At 34.1% G+C, this 21,471-nt stretch overlaps 1 protein-coding gene across 1 annotated transcript in view; it reads right to left on the reverse strand.

Moving 5' to 3' along the window:
* Positions 1–15,187: 15,187 nt before the first annotated feature.
* Positions 15,188–21,471, reverse strand: part of Tap42 (immunoglobulin binding protein Tap42) — a 41,469-nt gene continuing 35,185 nt past the window's right edge. Inside the window, exon 3 of the mRNA XM_081755631.1 lies at positions 15,188–15,942. Within this exon, the coding sequence (XP_081611757.1) occupies positions 15,738–15,942 (205 nt within the window). The 3' untranslated portion in view covers positions 15,188–15,737. The remainder of the gene's footprint in view (positions 15,943–21,471) is intronic.

Raw genomic sequence — 21,471 nt, forward strand, 5'->3', positions numbered from 1 at the left:
TTCATGTCTTTTACAAGGTTCTCTCATAATTACTTATATGAATATTATAGATATTTAAAAATAAAAGAGCATAATTTTAATGTAAACTTATGAAAGTAATGACAGATATATCAAATAGATGCACCTTATTATATGGAAAGAATAAGAATAATGAATATCGAATCTCTTGATTTTTCAAAACTTATTAATGTATTAAATGATGACCATCAATGCGTTTATATATTCCAACATTGTTGACCGATCCTATCAATATTTAATAGTATGAAGATCTTTGTTTGTAAAGAGTGTTGTTTGCATATGAAGGAATAGCTGAATTTGTACCCTAGAAGGAAACTATTAGTTAGGATTAATTCTTGAATAGCCTTATTTATGATAATTGTAATTCGTCATTATTAATACTGAGATATATTGATAAAAATATAAAATTATGTTATGTTATAGTATATTATATATAAATGGAAAAGTTAATTATGTATGTGTATTACAGATGATATTATATATATGTGAGGGCTATTCAAAAGATAAATGTTGCATGATATATAACCCAGGGTTCTTTCCTTCATAGTAAAACTATTATGGAAGTCCCGTTTGAGGCGACATCTACAACGATAACGTTGTATGTATCATTGGCAATCTGTGCCTATTTTACAGAAAGGGATCAGAGGCGAATTATATGAGCAATATAATGTATAACGAAAAAGAAAGACATGTAGAAATTTCGAGATTATTATTTTGTAATCGGTAGCTAAAATATAAGTTGTTGTTACTATAGCAACGATATAAATAATTGTACATGTACGTAGACATCTTAACGAGTAAAGAAGTGTGTATGAAGGTCTATATATATTTTATTATACGTGCAGAAAAGTTAATTATATATACTCATCGTGGTCAAATATTAAAAGCCAATTAAGAAAGTGATAAAACACGTTCAGTTATTTAGAAGATTAACCTAAAATACGAACCAGGCCTTTATAATCTACCAGTATAGGTCAACATTTTAGATAAGTTTATATCTTCATACGCCACCATCAACGCTGAATGCAAGAATTCAAGCATGGCAAGGAAGGTGTTAAAGATGAACAGAGAAGAGGGAGATTGGCAATGAGAACATTGCTCTCGCACTTCATGTGGTCATGTAAAAAATCGTCAATTGTCAACTCGTCAGATAGCAAACAAGCTGGGCATATCACAGGACAGGGCTGATCACATTTTGAATAAACGGTATGAATCACAGTACTAAGCTTTTTCGCTTCTATTTCTCCAATTAATTCAAGTTATGCTGCAGTTATTAGTGAAACATTTGTTTATGAAATGTAAGCCTAATTATAATAGGCGTTTTTGGGAAACTTTAAAAAAATTTTTTACTCCAAGCTAAACTACTACTTGTAGATTTTTAAAAAGAGAAAGATGTTTAAATATTTATTTATAAAATTTGAGCTAAAATCAACTAAGTAGTTTTTGCGAAAATACTTTATTAACTTACCACAAGAGTAAACAACACCCTTCGGGCATCTTCATAAGAAACGACTTACGCCATGTTAAACAGTTGTTATGGTTATGATATATTTATTTATGAGGTGTTAATAAAATTGCCTGAATAGTTTTGGAGAACAGTCCCAAGATTAAACTCTACCCCTTTTGGAATGTCTCAAGAGAAACGACTTAAGTCACATTATAGAGTTAAACCTGAAATATTTATTTACGAACTATGAATAAAATTACCCAAAGAAAAAAAAAACTCCCAAAAGTAAACTACCCTTCGCAGATCTTTTAATGAGAAACCACTTATGTCAGAATGTAATTTTCATATATACGTATGAAATATTATCAAAATCGCCTTAGATGTTTCTGAAAAATTCGTACGAAAAATTTCATCTCCAAAGTAACTAGCCCTTGTGGATTTTTTCAATAGAAAATTGCTTACACCATATTGTGGGGTTATTGATGCAATACGGAAATATGAAATATCACAAAATCGCTTGAGTTGTTTTCGAGAAAAATCGTCCAAAATAACACCTCCAAGAATAAATGACCCCTTCTGAATTTTTTCCTACAAATCGACTTACACCATATTACATACTTGTAATGGTATATTGATTTGTGAAGTATAAACGAAATCATTAGAGCTAATTTCGAGAAAAACGCTGCCCCCAATACATTTTTCCCTGCGGGTAGGAAGAAAATTCAAATAATTCCTCTACTAACCTTATGAAAACTTTAAGCTTAAAATTTGGTCCGTATATGTCAAACGGTATGGCCTCTAGACGAGTGTGCATGCATATATCAGGATCGACGGGCAAACAAAAATCCCTTTTTCTGGCATATAGGGTCCATGAAACAAGTAAATCCATCGAAATCTTGAATTCGACTTTTATTTTCGAGCGAAGGAAATAAGCAACTATGGTGACTGTGATAATGATAATAATAAATAATATTTAAAAAATCAGAGGTTTTTAACGGATTTACACGTTTCATGGTCTCTTGAAGCCGAGAAAATGGCCCTCCCAACCCCAAACATCATCATCATGCAACATCTGTGATTAGTTCTGGGGCTCAATACTCAGTTCGTCACTACACTATTATTCTCTAGAAATCCTCCATTACTTGTATGCTTCCACTCCACGACAAATCAGAGCTGCTCTGCAGACAAACAGTGGTCTACACTGTATTAAGCAGACAAATTGAAGTTTCTTCTTATGCTCCCTTTATTTTGGTAACCATATCATTGATGAGTGTGGTCTTGTGATGAATTTTTAGTTTGTTAATCGATACATAAAACTAAAATTGTTAAAGCGTTAATCAGACATTATAGTCACTATCATATGATAGAACACTATATACACAATAGTACAGAGTATCTACGGGAGTTGATTTGGGTATTTCCAGTACTTCTAGGGTACTGGATAAATTTCCAATGTACCATGGTGATTTCTTTAAAGAAAAAGTGCCACATACGACTATATACTGTGATATTTGACAACTTGTAAAATATGTTGAAAAATCAGTCTTCAGTATTCCAATAGAAAGAATGTACAAAAGCTAATGGAGCAAATAAATAAATGTGAAGTAAAGTGAAGTAAATAAATAAATGCTTTCTTGATGTATTTCTCTCAGAATGCATGTCGTAATCCACAATCACTTTCTTGTTGGCCTACATTCACTCCTCACAGCCAACCCTTTCTTCATCGCATTACACATAATTAGATTTTTTACATTCGTATTGCATTTGGTGCAGAAAACACTGTTAAGTAGAAAACCAATTAATTAACAAATATAAAAGAGTTAACACGTTTAATGTTCATGCTTACACATTTAGACATGCTACTGTCTTGACATTTCAAATATATTAAATGGTTATAAAATGCATATAAAATAAGTTAGAATATAACGTTTCCACGTTACGATTTGACCAGCTAGTTTTTCAGTGGTTTCCCAGTTAGCTCTACCACCACCTACACCCAGCAGGTCTGTAGTCGACAGTATACGGCGGATTTGCTTCAAGGAGTATACAGTATGTAACACACATGTTTGTACAGTGTGAATATACTGGAGAAATTGCTCTGTAACCGCCAAAAGGTAAACTTTATGGACTAGCTTTGTTTTAGTTTATTGTAAGGAAACATCACAAGCACCAATATATGAAAACTACGAAACTACCTGCAAACCCTAAAAATAGTGAAAAGAACAAAAAGCTACTTTTTTCGTGCAACATACTTGTTCGTACACCAACTATGTTTTGAGAAGGGTGACACCTTGTCTTGGTCTCTCTGAGCTTGCTACGTAGTCGCCCTCTAGTCGTACAGAGTGCATTATGAAAGACGAGTGTACGGTAGTTTACGCATTGAATCTGCCTTGAAGAAAATGGGGCGTCGAAAGGAGTTAAGTAGTGATTTGAAGAAAGTAATTGTTAACCTTGCCTTAAAAGGTAAATCACCTAGAAATATAGGAAAAATTGTGAATAAATCCCATTCAACTATTCATTACATTATGAACAAATTTAAATACAACGGCTCAACCAGAAATTTACCTGCGGGGAGCCAGAAAAGAAACTAAATGAGAGAGATGAGTGAACGATTGTGAATGAAATCAAACAAAATTCTAAAATTAGTGTACCACAACTTCGTCCAGCAGTAGAAAGTGTGCGTGGGAAAGTACTGTCCAATTAGACAATCCGTAGAGTACTGTGGGAAAACAGCTACCATGGTGGAAGAGTAAGGAAAAGGCCATACGTTAGCAAGAAAAATCGTGCTCTTAGGCGTGAGTTTGCAAGGAGACATCTGAATGTCAGTTAGGAATTTTAAGATAGTGTCATCTGGTCAGATGAGACAAACGTATTTGGCTCAGATGGCATCAAAAGAGAGTGGGGAAAAGCGATCACCACAGATGGGTCATTCAGATGCTTCTTAGCAAACTCACGTCTGAGAGCACGATTTTTCTTGCTAACATATGGTCTTTTCCTTACTCTTCCATCATGGTAGCCATTTTTCCACAGTACTCTACTGATTGTCCAATTGGACAGTACTTTCCCACGCACACTTTCTACTGCTGGACGAAGTTGTGTTACATTAATTTTAGAATTTTGTTTGATTTCATTCACAATCGTTCACTCATCTCTCTCATTTAGTTTTTTTTTTTCTGGCTCCCCGCGGATAAATTTCTGGTTGAGCCGTTGTATTTATATTTGTTCATAATGTACTGAATAGTTGAATGGGATTTATTCACAATTTTTCCTTTATTTCTAGGTGACTTACCTTTTAAGACAAGGTTTACAATTACTTTCTTCAAATCACTACTTAACTCCTTCCGACGCTTCATTTTCTTCAAAGCAGATTCACAGCGTAAACTACCGTACATTCGTCTTTCGTAATGCACCCGTGTGCCTCAAGAGGGCGACTACGTAGCAAGCTCAGAGACCGAGAAAAGGGTCACCCTTCTGAAAACATGGTTAGTATACGAGCAAGTATGTTGCACGAAAACAGTAGCTTTTTGTTCTTTTCACTATTTTTAGGGTTTGCATGTTATACTTGGTTCGTGGTTTTCATATATTGGTGCTTGTGATGTTTCCTTACAACAAACTGAAACAAAGCTAGCACATAAAGTGCACTTTTTGGTGGTTACAGAGCAATTTCTCCAGTACATTCACACTGTACAAACAAGTGTGTTACATACTGTAGTACTTTCGTTTCGTCTGTATTTATTTATTTATTTAATTCGGTCTTGACTCCAGTGTAGAGATGCAAAAAAGCCGGCTTTTTTGAATCGATGGTTTTTTTCCATAAAAAGCCGGCTTTTTTGAAAAAAAAAAAAACGAGAATTTTGGAAATTTTGGCTTTTTTCATTTTCATGATTTTTCTATCCAAATAGCTTTCTTATAGTATATTCTATAGTTAGCTAAGAATTCCATGACCTAAATGCCATATTTAGCTCTGTAATTCACCATCAAGATGGATGGAGCACATGTTTTACGAATTAAAGCTAACATGAAGAATGTAGTATTTGAGGGCAATTTTACAGGCTATTTAACTTTATTTTAACTTTTGGGTTATAGACATTTTTTTCTTCTCTAGATCATTTTAGTTTGTCATTTGTGTTTCATTTCTAAGAGCTTAGTACTCTAGCTTCTAGCACAAAAGTTAAACTTACGTTTTTCTATATACGTTTTTCAATATGTCCGTCAAACCGTACTTCCACATTTCTGTTATACTGTAGTTGTGCAATGATTTAGCAATAATTTTCCTGATACAACCTTGAATACCAATTTATACAAATAATCAGTAGCGAATTTAGAAAAGTACTTTGGGAGGGGTTTCTTTGATTGTTTCGTTTTCTAAAAAGTCCTAATTTTATTTGGGAGGTGCTTGAAGTTTATGAGTACAGGCATAACTAATATTTCGTTTCGTTTATATGTTTAGCAATAATTTTCCGGATACAATCTTGAAAATCATTTCATACTGAGAATCAGTGGCGAATTTAGAAAAGTATTTTGGGAGGGGTTTTCTTACTACTAATGTTTGGTTTTTCTAAACATTCGTGATTTTTGTTTGACGGGAGCTTAAAGTTTATGAGTAAAGGCATAACTAATAGATATATCGTTCGTTTTAGACATTCCGCAACTTCGGGGAACAGGCTTCAGTCCGGAAGACCGACCCCTAACCTTCGCAAAACCGTCACTGCTGGTAATTAGTAATAATAACGATTTAAAAACAATAAGAAAGGAAGTCGGCCAACTCCTACACTCCTAGTCGGCCAGTACACGCACTATTTCTACATTCACAGATGGAATGAAGGAAAGCTTTGTCAGAATGGTCGAATGCTGGGTTGAATCCCGGACTTCCCGATAGAAGCGCAAAAGCCAACCACTCAGTCATGTTTGTTGTGCAGTTGTATTTAGCTTAACTTAAATATATTCCGTAGCCCTTATTTTTTGGGAGGGGGGGGTTCCGTAATATGTTGAATCCCTCTTGTTAAAAATTCAGAAAACTTAAGGACTGGGTAAACCGTGATAGTGGTCAAGGACGCCCATGTTGTGGTTTGCCCCTAGGGCGCCCAAGGGAGGGGGCAAGTATAAGCGACGCTTCAAAAATAGTTTCAAATTTTGCTGTAACTAATGTAAAAATTCTATTGGATTTTCGATATTCTGAAGTACATTTTCCTCTTGGGGGAAAGCGCCCCCCTTGCCCCCCTGATGCGCGCCTTTGATGGTGGTTAGAAAAACGTAACTGTAGAATTTCAAGAATATACAGAACCCAAAGTTCCAGATGTGCAGCCTTTAATTGTATCATATAAGTCTAAGTATTTCTCTTATGTTTTATTTTAATTTTATTTTGTTTCAAAAAGAGGATAAGGGGCCGCGGTGGCTCAGTGGTAGAGCGTTCACCTCTGGTGCTTGGGGTTCCGGGTTCGATCCCAGCCCCCGCCAAGTGAACTTTGTGGTGGACAAACACCGTGTGCGTGGGTTTTCTTGGAGTTCTTCCGTTTCCTCCCATTTTCTTCATTTCATTAATTTCTCATAACCACCCTCTCCTTTAGCCTAACCGGCATAATCGTGGGACGTAAAACTCAAGGATTTCATTTTTCTCAAAAAGAGGGTATGGAATATTTTGAAGTAAAAATACTACATACAATTTTGCTAGTTATTTGTATACTTTTTTAAAAGAAGTTTTTACTTTTAGGGTTGGCTCGTTTACACCAGCTTTTTTTTAAATAACTGGTTTAAACCAAAAAATAAAAAAGAACAAAAATGCGAATCGTGTGAACTTCATGGTGACGTTTCCACATGTCAAACCATCTGCATTAGTCTTATTTCCTTTTCACCTTTTAATCAAGGTGTCCCGTGTTCAATTCTCGGTCGAACCCACAACCCTACTTTCATGTGTAAACCAAGTAGCGGTTTGGATGTCACTTTAAGCGAAAGTATTCTCCTTAATAACCTCGGTATTACGTAAGGATGTTAAGCCTAAACATACGAAACGAAACCAAATTATATATTTCTGCATGCCTGTTGTTTTATAAAGAAGCCAAGGTTGCTTAAATATATTAATTGAAATTGGTAAAATTTATCGATTGCCTACGTAGCTTCCAACATTAGCTTGGATTGGACTTTCAATGATATCTACATACTAAATTTGTAATTTAATACCTCAATTTAGCGTACTGATTATAATACGTTGATCTTTAAATTTTACATGGAAAGCAATAACAGGATTTTCCCGTTATTATTTTACATTTAAAATAATGATGGGATTTTCCCGATGGTTAGGGCGAGAGTTTCTCAATTTAAGAAATTTGCTGACCGGACTTCTTTAAGCTTATGGAACCTCTTCCAGCATAACTCCGTTGTTGCATAATAACACCAAGGCGAAACAAACTTATTTCTGTGAATATGTAATATAAATACATAAAGCAAAATATCTAAATTAAAAAAACCTGGTTTAAACCCCAAAAAAGCCTGGTTTAAACTGCCCCCAAAAGACAGGTTTTTGGCATTTTCAGAAACAACCATAATTCTTGCCAACTCTGCTTACTTTTGTATATAGGAGGTTAATTTTTTTTAAATGATATACATTGCTTAATCCTTTGGAATTCATAATGTAAAAATGTTGGAAGTAAAATTGTTTAAAATATCTTTTCGAAATTCATAGTTTATTTTCGAGTTTTTATATTATTATCGGCATCAACCACTAATTAAATAACTTTTTGTGTTATAGAGAAGCGAAACAAAGTCTGCTTTATCAATTTAAAGCAGAAGTTTGAAAAAAACCCAAAATTTCCCACGCAAAAAGCGAAGCAGAAAAAACCGAGTTTTTTCCAAAAAAGCCGGTTTTTTTTCCGAGCCCTTGCATCTCTACTCCAGTGATAACATTACCACTTTTCTGTCCTATTTTTAGCCGCTGTTCAAGTATATCGATCGTGTGAGAGGGAGGAACAAAGCAAAATAGAAAGATTACGTCAGCTCTGTCTCTGTCCAAGTTCATGTTGTTCTGAATAGTAAACGTCAGTACGAAAGGTTTATTTAACTGTGATATTCGTGTTTCTATCCTACTCCTCACCATAATTTTCCTCATTCCTTCTGGCAGATCGGGACGATTTTCTTTGTTCCTTCTCACAGTGGATTTTTTCCTTTTGTGTGTCTACGCCTATTTGTTATTAATGCAAAGATTTATCTAAGAGATATCATAAGAAAATGGTATAAAATGCTTTTAGACTATAAAACAGTGTCTCAGCCTTCATATTTTAATGGAACTATTAATATGTGCGATTTACATTGTCAATTTTAAAGAGAAGAACTATTCAGAGAGCTTCTAAATGTGGTGGTGGAGGAAGATGCAGAAGATAAAATGAACAGAAAGGGCAAGAAATGAAGATGTTTTAAAACGGATATAAGAGAAGGGGACGCCTTAGCCAGGTAAGAAGGCCAATTGGATTGGACACATCTTATGAAGGAATTGTCTTCTTCTTTATACCGCCATAGAAGGAAAGATGGAAGGAAACGAGGAATAGGAAGAAGAAGAACACAACTGATCGATGATTTGAAGAAGAAAAGAAAATATTAGGAGTTAAAAGAGGAAGCTGAAGATCGAGAAACGTGGAAGAAACATTTTCAGGCCGAAATCTAAATAAATAAATATAAAAATCCTCATTAGTTCCAGGACCTGCCAAAAGGCGGAATACTTAATAATAATAATAATAATAATAATAATAATAATAATAATAATAATAATAATAATAATAATAATAATTGTGATATATATGTATTATATGTCAATCATAGATGTTTACAAAACAGAGCATACGTGTAACAATTTTAGGACAACAGCACTGTATAGTAGTAGTGCAACTGTCACTTAATCAGGAACTTTCATATCATTATAGAACTGACCCTAAAATTACAAATATCAATGGAATAAAATGTACAGAAAAAAAAAAAAAAAAACATATATTATTTTTGTTATTTGCCTACAACAGTAAATGTAATTTCACCAATAATTTGAACCTCTTTACGAAACAATTACAACTTAAAGCATACGTGGAGCTCCTGGTTTCATCACCGCTCGTGCCAAGTAGACCTTGTGGTAGACGAACTGTATGCGTTGGGTTTCCCGTATCCTCTCCACTTTCTTCATGCAACCTCATCTTTGCAAAATATTACAGTTATACAAAAATTAAAATTTAAGAGGTAATGGTAACTTTTGGTTATATCTCATCAACTACACTGTGTAGTATCGTCTTGCCAGTGACCAGTTTCACCTTAATATCTCGCGTGGTTATCGTACAGCATCAATTTCTAGCTTTACAAAAATTTCGAGTTTCTCGAAAACTACACATGAGGATTTAAACTTGACCATAACATTTTGTTCGACTCTTCCTTGTTTGTACGCTAATAATATTGTAGAATTCATTCTGTCACGAAATTTTGTAATTAAAAAATAAGATCAACTCAATACCCTTGGTTATTCTCATTCATTTATTTGTTCACCATAGGTGCACCGGACATCGCGTTCCCGTGTGCTAAAAATGCAGATTACATACAAATGTTTAAATTGATTGACAATATATTACGAAAGTTAAAATACTTTCATGACGACAATAGTGAAATATTGTCCGTGCACCACAAGAAAAACTGTGACGTAGTTATATCACCTGTGTCCACACTGTCGATTTGGCTGGCACGGAGGAGGCCGTTTCATTCGGGCACAAGACACCGTGTGCCAAACATGCTGTGCTTAAAAAAAAAAAAAAAAAAAAAAAAAAAAAAAAAAAAAAAAAAAAAAAAAAAAAAAAAAAACAGGGTTGTCCCCCGTTATGAGTAATTGTTCAGATTTGGAAAAAAGAAAACATACTAGTAACAAATATTATTGCACTTAACCTAGAACGGAATACATTTTGCCAAGATTTTCACTGATACATAGCTAAGAATAAAAATTAACTTAAAAGTGGGTACTTTAAGAGTTTCTTTCAAAAGTCCTTTCTGGGGGAAGTTGGTATTCTTACATTCGAGAAAAACTGATAAGGCTATACATGTTAATTTTTGGTCTTTAAAAAAACTGTGTGTGTGCAGGGGAATGGGGAGAATCTCACCGTCTGGGGTGATATCTCCGAACCAACCCTCTTGAAAGAAACACTTTTCCTGGGTAATGGTTTCCTCTGCAATGACTTTTTTTTTTTTAATGTAATTCTTTGCGGATCTTGTTAATTGTAGACACAGAAATATCTATTGTAGTTGCCGCATATTTGTTGACACGAGTGATAGGGACAATATATTCCACACTTTAAGCTTCTTGGTCACAGAAGTCGATAACCCTACTAGTGATTCCCCTTCTTTCCCTGTGCATTATTTTGCCTTTCTTCCCCATGTTCTTGCCAAGATACGTAACATACGCAAATTATTCAACAAAATCACCACGATAAAAAAAAAAAGTCAACAACAACAATAAATCGACAATTAACAACAGCAATAATAAAAACACGAACAAATAGAACACAAATCAGAGTAACATTCGCAACCGATACGTTACAGGTACTAATAGGTTGAACTGACAACTTAGTGTGACAGAAAACTATGTTTCAAATAGCGTGACCCTTTCAAAAGCTTTCTAACAATCTGACCGTTCTCTTCAAGCTTGCCATCGTTGAAAATCAGTAACATGAAATTTGCTGCACCGAATTATTTATTTTTCAACAATAATTGGTTTCGAGTACTATATTCACTTACTTGACTTATGCATACTTTCTGAATTACATAAATAAAGAACACTGTACGCAAAAGACAGTACCTCATTATTTGAATATATGATTGCAGTTCTCAATTGATACTTTCCTCATGATGATTTTCGAAGGTCAATGTACTGTAAATTCAATGCACCATGCTGGCAACCCTTAATACCTCATTCCTGTCACACAGAAAGGTCAAGCATTAACCATTTTTCAGATTTACTCTGAAAATAGAATCGTCCTTTTTGCAACTCTTTATTCCGTCTCCCCTCTGTATAGAGTTTTCTCATGGCGCGCGGTCTGTACTATTATTATTAACTGTTTTTAATTTCAGAATTGCTATGATTTAGGGTTGAACTCGTATATTTTGTATCTTCTTGCTCGTGTATTTAATGTGGTAACCGCTGCCATTTGCATGAAAAGTTCAATTCTTGAAAACTGCTTTTATAATGTATTAAACACATTTGTCTGATATATTATTTTAAATTTATATTGTTGGCATGAATAAAAATGTCGAATTGCCTGTAATTATAGTGAATCTTCGAATAAATTCAAATTGATTAGTATATCAATTATAAATTATTTATATATAGTCATAGTAATGAATGATCTTCAATTGTTTATCAAGAGAACTTATTTTTGTAGATTAAATGTAGATCTGTAGAGTTCACTGTAAAATTGAATGTTATTCAGTATGAAATGAATTAAAATATGCATATTTCACTAAAAAGAGAGACAAAGAACTATAAAATATTTGTATAAAATTCCAAAAAAACAGGCATATTAATCATACACTCCTATACACAAGCATGCCATCTAAGAACCCAAGAATGGTAGTATTGGTTATTTTACTTCATTATTTGCAACAATATACTCAGCTCTATGGTAACAGAATGTAACTACCTTCTATAACAAATCATGGCAGAAAATAATTGAATGGCTATGTTAAATTTCTAAATGTAGCGGCAATAAACGTACAAATAATAATTACAAGTAAATGAATAGGAATACTATAGAACCAAAGATAAATAAAAAAGAAAAGAAAACAAAGGTAAATTTAGATAAAGACAATTTAAATTAAGTTCCAGTATTAAAATACATCATTTCTGATAAAGACGACAATCACGATATGTTTGAAATATTCCTCCAATAAGATGATAAAGAGACGAATAATAATGAATATGAAACATAAAACAATTGAACTTCTCTAGCTCATAGGAACTTCAGGTCTCAAGCGTCTTTGTTTTTTTTACTGACAACGGTGTTGGAGAAGGAGTACAAAATAGAAAAATTGCATTACGAAGATGCTCTCTTCAAGAACAGTCTACGTGAAACGTTTCTGTATTGGCTGTGGCTATCATACGCTAAAGAACTCACTACAGACTTTTAGCAATAATTAAGATAGTGTTGATGGTATGACTATATAATGAAAAGAAAACTGCAATTGTGCACCGATTTTCTGCAGAGTCTTCTGCTATTTGGAAGAATGCAGTAGAACATGTTCGTAAGTTAGAAAATGGGTATACTGATAGAGCTCACTACCTGGAGGTACAATTGCTAGTAAGTGCCCAGGAAGATAGCAGCACCAGCGATGAGTCAACAAGTGACGAAAGCGAATGAGGTAAGTAGATTAACAAACTTTTGGATGTGTTACTTCAACATGTTTTATTTCGGTGTTACATTGAGATACGTATATCCATTATTATTTTTAACATACTGTGAAAAATTATGACATATTAAATATTTTTTTCTCTACTATGTTCTTATGAAGGAGGCTCCGCACTGCAAACTTCCTTAACGCGACAACGCAGCACGAGATGATCTGTATAGCGTTGCCGCACTTCCAGTTACTGTATGCTGTTTCTTCATATGAGCGGAGGGAATTTAAAAGCTTGGCTGCAACATGGCTCTCCGCTTACCGCACACAATTTGTTGGAATAAACTTTTTTTTAAAATAAATACTTTTTTTTTTTTTTTTTTTTTTTTTTTGTTAGAAGTTTCAAATATTTGAAACAGTAGAACTCAAAATTTTCGAACTGTGTTTTATACGTTTCTCCACCTACCACGGTAAAGATCAGAGCATCATATTTATTTTAATTATGCAAAATGAAAATTGAATTCTTCACAACTTACAGTTAATAGATGCGCTTACATTTCGTACACAGGAAATTAATTCATGTGGTCTCGTTTCCGAGATATAGTCCTATAAACATTGATCTACCAAAAGAGTACTATAAAATACGCAATTTTTTATTAATTTCTATTTTTTCTCACTACATACTACAAAGAAACTTTTTATGTCTTAAGTATTGAAAAAACAAAATTTCAACAATTCTAACGAGGTACAACAATGCAATGTAAGTTTTGAGGGAACATTAGGGCACCACAGCGAAGTCAGGGGCCTATCTTGAGGAAATGGATAATAGTACGCATCAGGTTCATACTGACTGTGAGTAAAGAATAAAAGGTTTTCTTTTATCTATCTATATGTGCTCTATTTTTTTAACGATATATTTCACCGGCCAAACCACCACTTTTGTCGATTGCAGCAGAGAAAACAAATAGTATGCACAAACGAATTCATATCATCACTAACGTAACTTTCTTTTAACATATTATATCCTGAACTATAGGCAATTATTAAATTGTCCAGCCATCTGATTTTCTTACAATACACATTTTCAGTAATAAACTTTGATAATCGTGCAACGATTAACGCGAGGGTGATAGAAATGATGAAGAAAAGAACAATTTTAGATGTTACTGAAAAGACGAAGAGAAAATAGTTAAGACATTTGTTACGAAGGAACTGTATCATGATGGATATGTTATAGGGTATGGTGGCAGGAAAGAGTGGGAGAAGGCGAAGGAGACTACAATATGTGGAATATATCAAACAAAAAAATTGTACGTGAAGACGAATAGATTAACTTATGACCGTGGAGCATGGATGCTTCTTAGCTGCGGCAAGTGACCTGCCAATAATGGTAGAATTCCTATGATGATGATGATGATGATCGCGCAACGCTTGGATGATTGTAAGTTTTTTCTTCCTCTCCCTATTTGATGAAGCCTTTCAGTAAAAGTGCTCACAGTGCACTCTTGTAGTGTTTAGATTGTTCTTCCTATTTTTTGGTAATTCTGTATGTATAACTTTGCGGAAAAAAAGGTTTCACATGAATGTGCAGATGTACTATCTATGTAATGGCGACCTTCCAGCGTATTTTCACCCAAAAATTAATTAAAAATTTTAAAACAAAAAATCATCATGCCTACATTTTCCATAGTGGTCGTGACATGATACCTATATTGCCATTACAATTTACTTTCATTTGAGGATTTGAGGATCTTGACTGTACAGAAAAATCGAATCATCAACATAGCATGAATATCTTAGGAGTTTAGGTGACTATTATGGAAATCAGTTATTTTGAAATGATTGAATGATAATATTAGCCAGTAAGAGGATAGCGCCTTACCTATCGTAATCCATCATCTTTATCTGTAACTTTTAAAACCTGGTTTCATGACAAAATATCAATATTAGCCAGTAAGAGAACAGCGCATTGCTCATCATAACCTCTCACCCTTACCTATAATTTTCAAAACCTCACTTCATGATAGAATGATAATATCAGCCAATAAAAGGATAGCGCATTATCCATGGCAATCAATTACCCTTACCTGTAACATTTGAAACTGGACTTCATGATTGAACCACAATATTAGCTAGTAACAGGATAGTGCATTACCCACGGAAATCCATCATTCTTATCCGTAATTTTTAAAACCTAACTTTCTCATCTCACCCTGCTGTCCACCCACGAACCAGTCGAAATCTTCGTCGTCCGTATACAAGAAATGCAACTTCACACGTAGAAAATTTGATTATCATGTGTTACTGTTCCGTACGTAGCAGTACACACTTGATAATTAAAACATATGTTTTTCATTAAATGAATTAACTAAAGGATTTTAATTTAATACAAATATATTTCAAGAGAACCAGCTGCGCGCTATTTACAAAGTGCCTACTCTTATTATAGTACACAACGAGCATACAAGTTGGGCCCAGGTACAACAATATCAGTTTACATTTTATTAAACAGCTTATGTAGTTTGTTTTCAATTGTATTTTAACTATTTCATTTTCACGGAAAGTTATCAAACGGAATGGGAGTTATGGTCTGTTGTTCAGTTTATTTCGGTTTGTAACTATCCACTACAAAAGCACTCATAAATCAAGGAAGAACAAAAGACACATTAGGGGATTCAAACACATCTAGAAAGGTATGAAAAGATCATTTCCTTTTTTGAAAGTATAATAGAACATGAAATGAAGGTTACATTTTCGACGGTGTTTACATGCTAATTAAGATGAAATATGCTGTTTAAATACACATCTTTCTGACGAGACACCATTACATTGAGCACATCACAACTGCTTTCCGAAAAACTATATACCACTTATTATTATCTTCATTAATTGGTGGAATTTTCGAGTTTCAGTTCTCCGTTTATCCTCAGCTGCGATTCATTCTGTTCCCGTATCCCCTTCTATGATCATCCTTCCAGTCATCCCATTCTCTTGCTTTCTGCAGAGCTACTGGATCATCTCTCTCCACTTGCTCTTCTTTCGCTATTTCTTCCTTTTCTTCTTCTTCTTTAGCATTACCTGCCACAGCACGATCTAGTAAAGATGGCACACGTTTATTGGGGTCCGGAAACCTGCAATGAAAGATACAACTCTGATCTCCATACTATATATCGTTAACATGTAAACTAATAATAAAATAATATTGTTTAAGGATATGATTAAAAGCATATCTACCTAATTTGCAAAAAAAATACAACTACTTATTGGGTCCAACTGCGCTTTAACTGAATTACACTGTTTCAGCAATTCATCTTGTCTTTATCAGTTTCTGGAAAACTAACATAAAACATTATTATTATTATTTTCGTGTACCCAGTTGAAAAATGATGAGATACTTTTGCTAATTTAAATTCCTTGCATTCGAAACAGCTCTTCTATTGAATATTCTACTACTGAAAACGCTTCGCTTCGCAATAGAATTAGAATTCCAGAATTAACGTGTATTTGGACGCAGTAAGTTCTTATACTATTTACGAATTATATATATATATATATATATATATATATATATATATATATATATATATATATATATATATATATATATATATATATATCAATATTACCTACATGCTCTGTTTACAGAAATTACTACTTCAATGTTTCGGCTGATTTTTACAGTCCCATTCGTGGCTTTGTAGATGAAGTTTCTAAGGATGTAAAAAGTAAAGTGGGAAATCAAGGTATTCAATTTCGCAATGTCAATAGATATTAGAAATCCCGATGACCAGAGTGTCAGAAACGTGATGATACGTGAAGATAAATGTTAGATATTCAGTGTTGCCGACCATTGTACTTACCAGTGTAATCTGATTTAAATCATATCAAATTTCGAAAGTGAAATTCTTGATGTGAAAAATACAAGAAATGGCGTTTTTGTTCCTTTACTAGTATTATAAAACTCATAACAAAATACTTTTGTCAATTTGAATGGTATTTTACTATTTAGTACAGACTATAGAATTTCTAAATTTGTCTCATGGTAGTACTATTATTTTTCTTACTAGATCCACATAAATGTGTACTAATTGTGACTTATTACGCACACGATCATATTAAACAAAATAATGCAAGTTTAAAATTCCAACTTCTACAATTTAATGTTATAGCTTTTTCTTCGTAATACCTCGATTTAAAGAACTGTAAATTTTGAAAACTGAACCTCTTCGGTTACTGTATCAAGAAAGAAATAATCATAATACCACAGCTTTTGGCACTATGTTAGAATTTGTTCATTATTTTTAAATTAAGAAAATAATAATAATAATAATAATAAAAAGAAACCTCAAGATGCCTAACGGATTTCTTATTTTGGAATGACCTTCACCAAAAGTGAAAGAAAATGTTTTTATTTCTGCTGATGAAGAGAGAGAGATGGTTAGAAACTGGAGAACTGCTTCCAGAACGCTATCATCAAGAAGCTTTTCTTGCAACTTCACCTTTCAATTGGAGATACACTTTGCAGTTCTTCACTGGAAAACATGACACTTGAAAATGGCCTAGTTTTAGGTTCAAATTTCACTAATGTAAGTAAGAAGAAAATATCACTGTATGACTGTACAGTAAACTCCATAATGAAGTGATACTCTGAACTTCTGAAGCCTTAGATGTAGCATGTAAGCAAAGAAGTGGGTCGAAGTTAAAGCTTGTATGTATGTGCTTATCTGCTCCCAAATTTCTTCTTTTTCTCTTTCTATCTTGGAAGCACATCATGCTAGAAGTATTAATATTCTTCCATATTTCCACTCTTATCTGTAATCGTTGCGTCCATTCTTCATACGAGGATCATTGCAAAAGTCATGGCAACTATTTTTTTTCTCGAAAATGGTAACGAATAAAAAAATTCTGAAATATGCAAATGGAAGGTTAGTTCATATGTAAACATTATATGTAGGGAGATGGATGAACATACACACCATCATAAAGATATAGCACGAGAAAAAAAGGCGAAAAAAAATTTGTCACTTCAAACGTGTTTTACTATTAATTGCAACAGTAAACAATACTACATTACAAACTACGCTCATTAAATGGCAGTGCGTGATGGATTCTTTCGGAGACTACTTCGAAGGACTCTAAAATGTCTCAGGTACGTGCTCCTGCTCTGTAGTATTGTGTAATGTTGCAATTGGCAGTAAAACACGTTTGAAACGAAAAAAAAATATTTTCGCCTTTTTCTCTTGTGCCAAATCTTTATGGTGGTGTGTGTGTTCATCCATCTCCCTACGTGTAATGTTCCATATGAATTAACCTTACATTTGCATATTTCAGAATTTTATTCGTTTTCAGAATTTTTTACCATTTTTGAGAAAAAAGGTAGTTGCCATGACTTTTGTAATGATCCTCGTATTTAGCCTAAAGCAACAGCTATGTATGTTACTGTGAAAGTTGAAAATATCAACCGCGTGGTGAATGTTAGAAACTGAATTTTAATTACCAGCCTTTACCGATGAGTACCGGTAATCACAAAATTTCTGTTGGTGCTTTTCAGCAATAGTTAAGACATGTCTGTGTTCGCTGGAAATAAAGGAGCATGAAACATTAAAGTATCGTTTTATGAAGTTATTTACGTGATAGAACTTAGAAATGAATTAAGTTTATGTCGTACAAAAACAGAAGTAAAAACACAACAGTTTATTTCCATTAATAGACGGACTTGAGAATACACCGTATGTTGAGAGTGATTTTTTTTCGGTTGATTTGGAGTTTAGCGTCCCGTTCAGCATCGAGACTATATAAGACGCGGATCTATAGCTTAACGTGTAATCCGAACATATGAGTCGGAAAACAGCTTGCTGCAATCTTACTATTTTTGTTCTATGGTGATAAGTGTCGAAACCGGAAATGGCTAATTTGAATCCCTTCCGATCTGAATAAAGGGTTAATCAAGAAGACGGAACCTATTTTTGAGACGTCGAAACGACTGCAGAAGACCGCATCTCAATACCTCTCACAGTGAACCACTTCTGGCTTTTGGTAGGGTTCGCAACAGGCATTGTATGTTGCGTTGAGACGCTAAATCGTTCGCAAAAAACTGCTTCTCGCCATGTTACCGTTTTTGTTCTATGATGATAACCGTTGAAACTAGAAATGATTAATCTGAACCCCTTCCGGTTTGAATAGAATTAACAGAGGAGATGAAACCTAGCTTAGGGCCGCTCAATCGATTGTAAGAAACCGAACCTCAATATCTCTGACAGTTTTTGTTCTGATACCTGTCAACAGACGGACGGATGAACACAGCCGCTCTATAAGACTTCCGACACTTATGTACACCATAGTTTGGAAGTCTAATAATTGGGTCATTAATTGCACAAGCGTTGAAATTCTGTAGGAGGAACAATGGATCATTAATCGGACAAAGCGTTGAGATTTTGTAGGAACAACTGAAGTACGTTACTACAGACTTTTGTTCATGTATTTGGTATGTTTTAGGTGTGAAATGGAGCCAATAGTGGCTCAGATTATGGGAGAGTTTTTGGTGCCTAGCTATCGTACTATTTAAAGGCAAAAGTCTAACGTGTTAAGCAATTAGCTTGAGATAGCTGTTAATATATAAGGTACGACAAAATAAGAAAGTTAAAAGTTACAAGTCCATGAACTTTAGTGGTTGTTATAGTGGATGTGCAAGAATTATATATAGGTGTATTATATCAAGAAGTATACATACGTGTAATAGGCCAATAATTTATAGTAGTAACCCATTTACTAAAGATAAGTCTTATCCAACAGGAGCAGATGTGCATACGAAGCTGTGACCACTGCTGCTCTTTTTTACATGTAACGTTCCAAAATTACCCTACTTTCATCCTCGAAGAGAGTGAGTATGACTTTCTGCAGATTTTTGGCTGCAAAACTTTATTGGTTTTGGCGACGAGATATGCCGCATTCCTTGTTCGCTTTCTTTGTTTCAGGCTCGTGATAGTGAAACCAGGTTTCGTCTCATGTAATAATTTTTCTTACATCACTTTCGGTCTCAAAAAGGAAACAAAAGTTCCTCACAGGACGAACACGACGGTTCCTCAAATCAGCAGTCAATAAACATTATTGAATCGCAGCATGCCATGGACAGTAATTGTACTGAACCAACATTTATATCACAGCAATACGCCTATTTTTCTTTACAGTTCGTCTAGTACAGCAATGCTTATGGTCGTCATCATTCGATTGCCTTTCCTTGTTGTGATACGTCCTCCAAAGAAATATATATACCACTTTTAAACTTTCTACTCCTTGTAGACTTGCTGTGTCATAAATTTCAATTGGTTTAACACTCCAGTACCTTATTAATTTTTGCACTGACTCTGCTTCCTTCCTTCATGATGTTGCCATCTCCTGATCATTCTTCATTCTTCCGAATAGTGATAACTTTTATCGATTTACAGATCAATCATGTTATAACTTTTCGTAATTCTATCGCACTCTTAACGTTTTCATTCGAATAACTTTAAAAACAAATTCTTGAGCTCATCTATTAATGCACAAACAAGTCTTTTTGAACCTCTATTTTTATACACAATGAAATTCATTCATTTCTTAAATTCTAAGGTACAAATAAATTCATAAAATGATACTTTAATGTCCCACGCTCCTTTATTTCCAACAAACACAGGAGGCATGACTTAAACTATTACTGGTAATCACAAAACAAAACAAAACAAAAAAAAGTGATTACACGTACTCACTGGTGAAAGCTGATTCGAGCCATCTGACTACCGACTGTTTGGAGGTGATGAACCAGAGGGAGGACAACTATCCATCACAGGACTCATCGTTGGAGGACCACCGAGAACGTCATGCAAGTGCTGCGTAGGTTACACATATCCTACATACATCCTTACTTTCTTTTACCTCTGTTCTTCCCCTTAACATCACAATCTGCTTTCAATTTAAATGTACCGTTTCATTTATAACTCAGGTTCCGATCTCATTACCTTTTGCTCTACAAGTTTTAGTTTGTAAAATCCTGGGACGGTTTGTCAGTTCCAAATCCCCAACATCTTAAATTTACTTGAACTAACGAGACTGACCTGCACAACAGAAATTTAATTTCCAATATTCACCAGTGCAGAGTGATGATTACTGGTATTAACGATTGATATTTCCAACTCTTACTATACCTAAGCATATTCTAAGCTTGACTTCTGATGTGTAAATTTCTTACTTTCTATTGTATAACGCATCGATCTGTAAATGATTTTCTTCACACATTTTAATTAAAACTTCCCATTTTTTAAAAATATATGATGATGTATGGTATCAAATAGTAGAAGTGGTTGGGTATTCATGAGGACGCTTTTATCGCTTCAAATGAACAATAGTAGCTGCGGTAGTTCTTGTAATAATAATAATAATAATAATAATAATAATAATAATAATAATACAAACTCTATCTCTATAGCACAAAGCCTCAAAGGCTTAAGTTGATTTTAACTAGGGTGTGTGTGAGGTTAGCCCTCGGTATTCCCTTCACAGTTATTTCCTGTTTTTCTAGAGTTCTCTACTTCTTAATTCAAGTGACTTCCCAAACCACAACTGCCTCACGGTGGTAAGTCAACCCCGAATAAATGTGCTCCCTGTCGGGGGATCGAACCTAAGGT

The sequence above is a fragment of the Thermobia domestica genome, chromosome 4 (assembly GCF_964235325.1).
Source record: "Thermobia domestica chromosome 4, izTheDome1.hap1.1, whole genome shotgun sequence".
Taxonomy (NCBI): Eukaryota; Metazoa; Arthropoda; class Insecta; order Zygentoma; family Lepismatidae; genus Thermobia; species Thermobia domestica.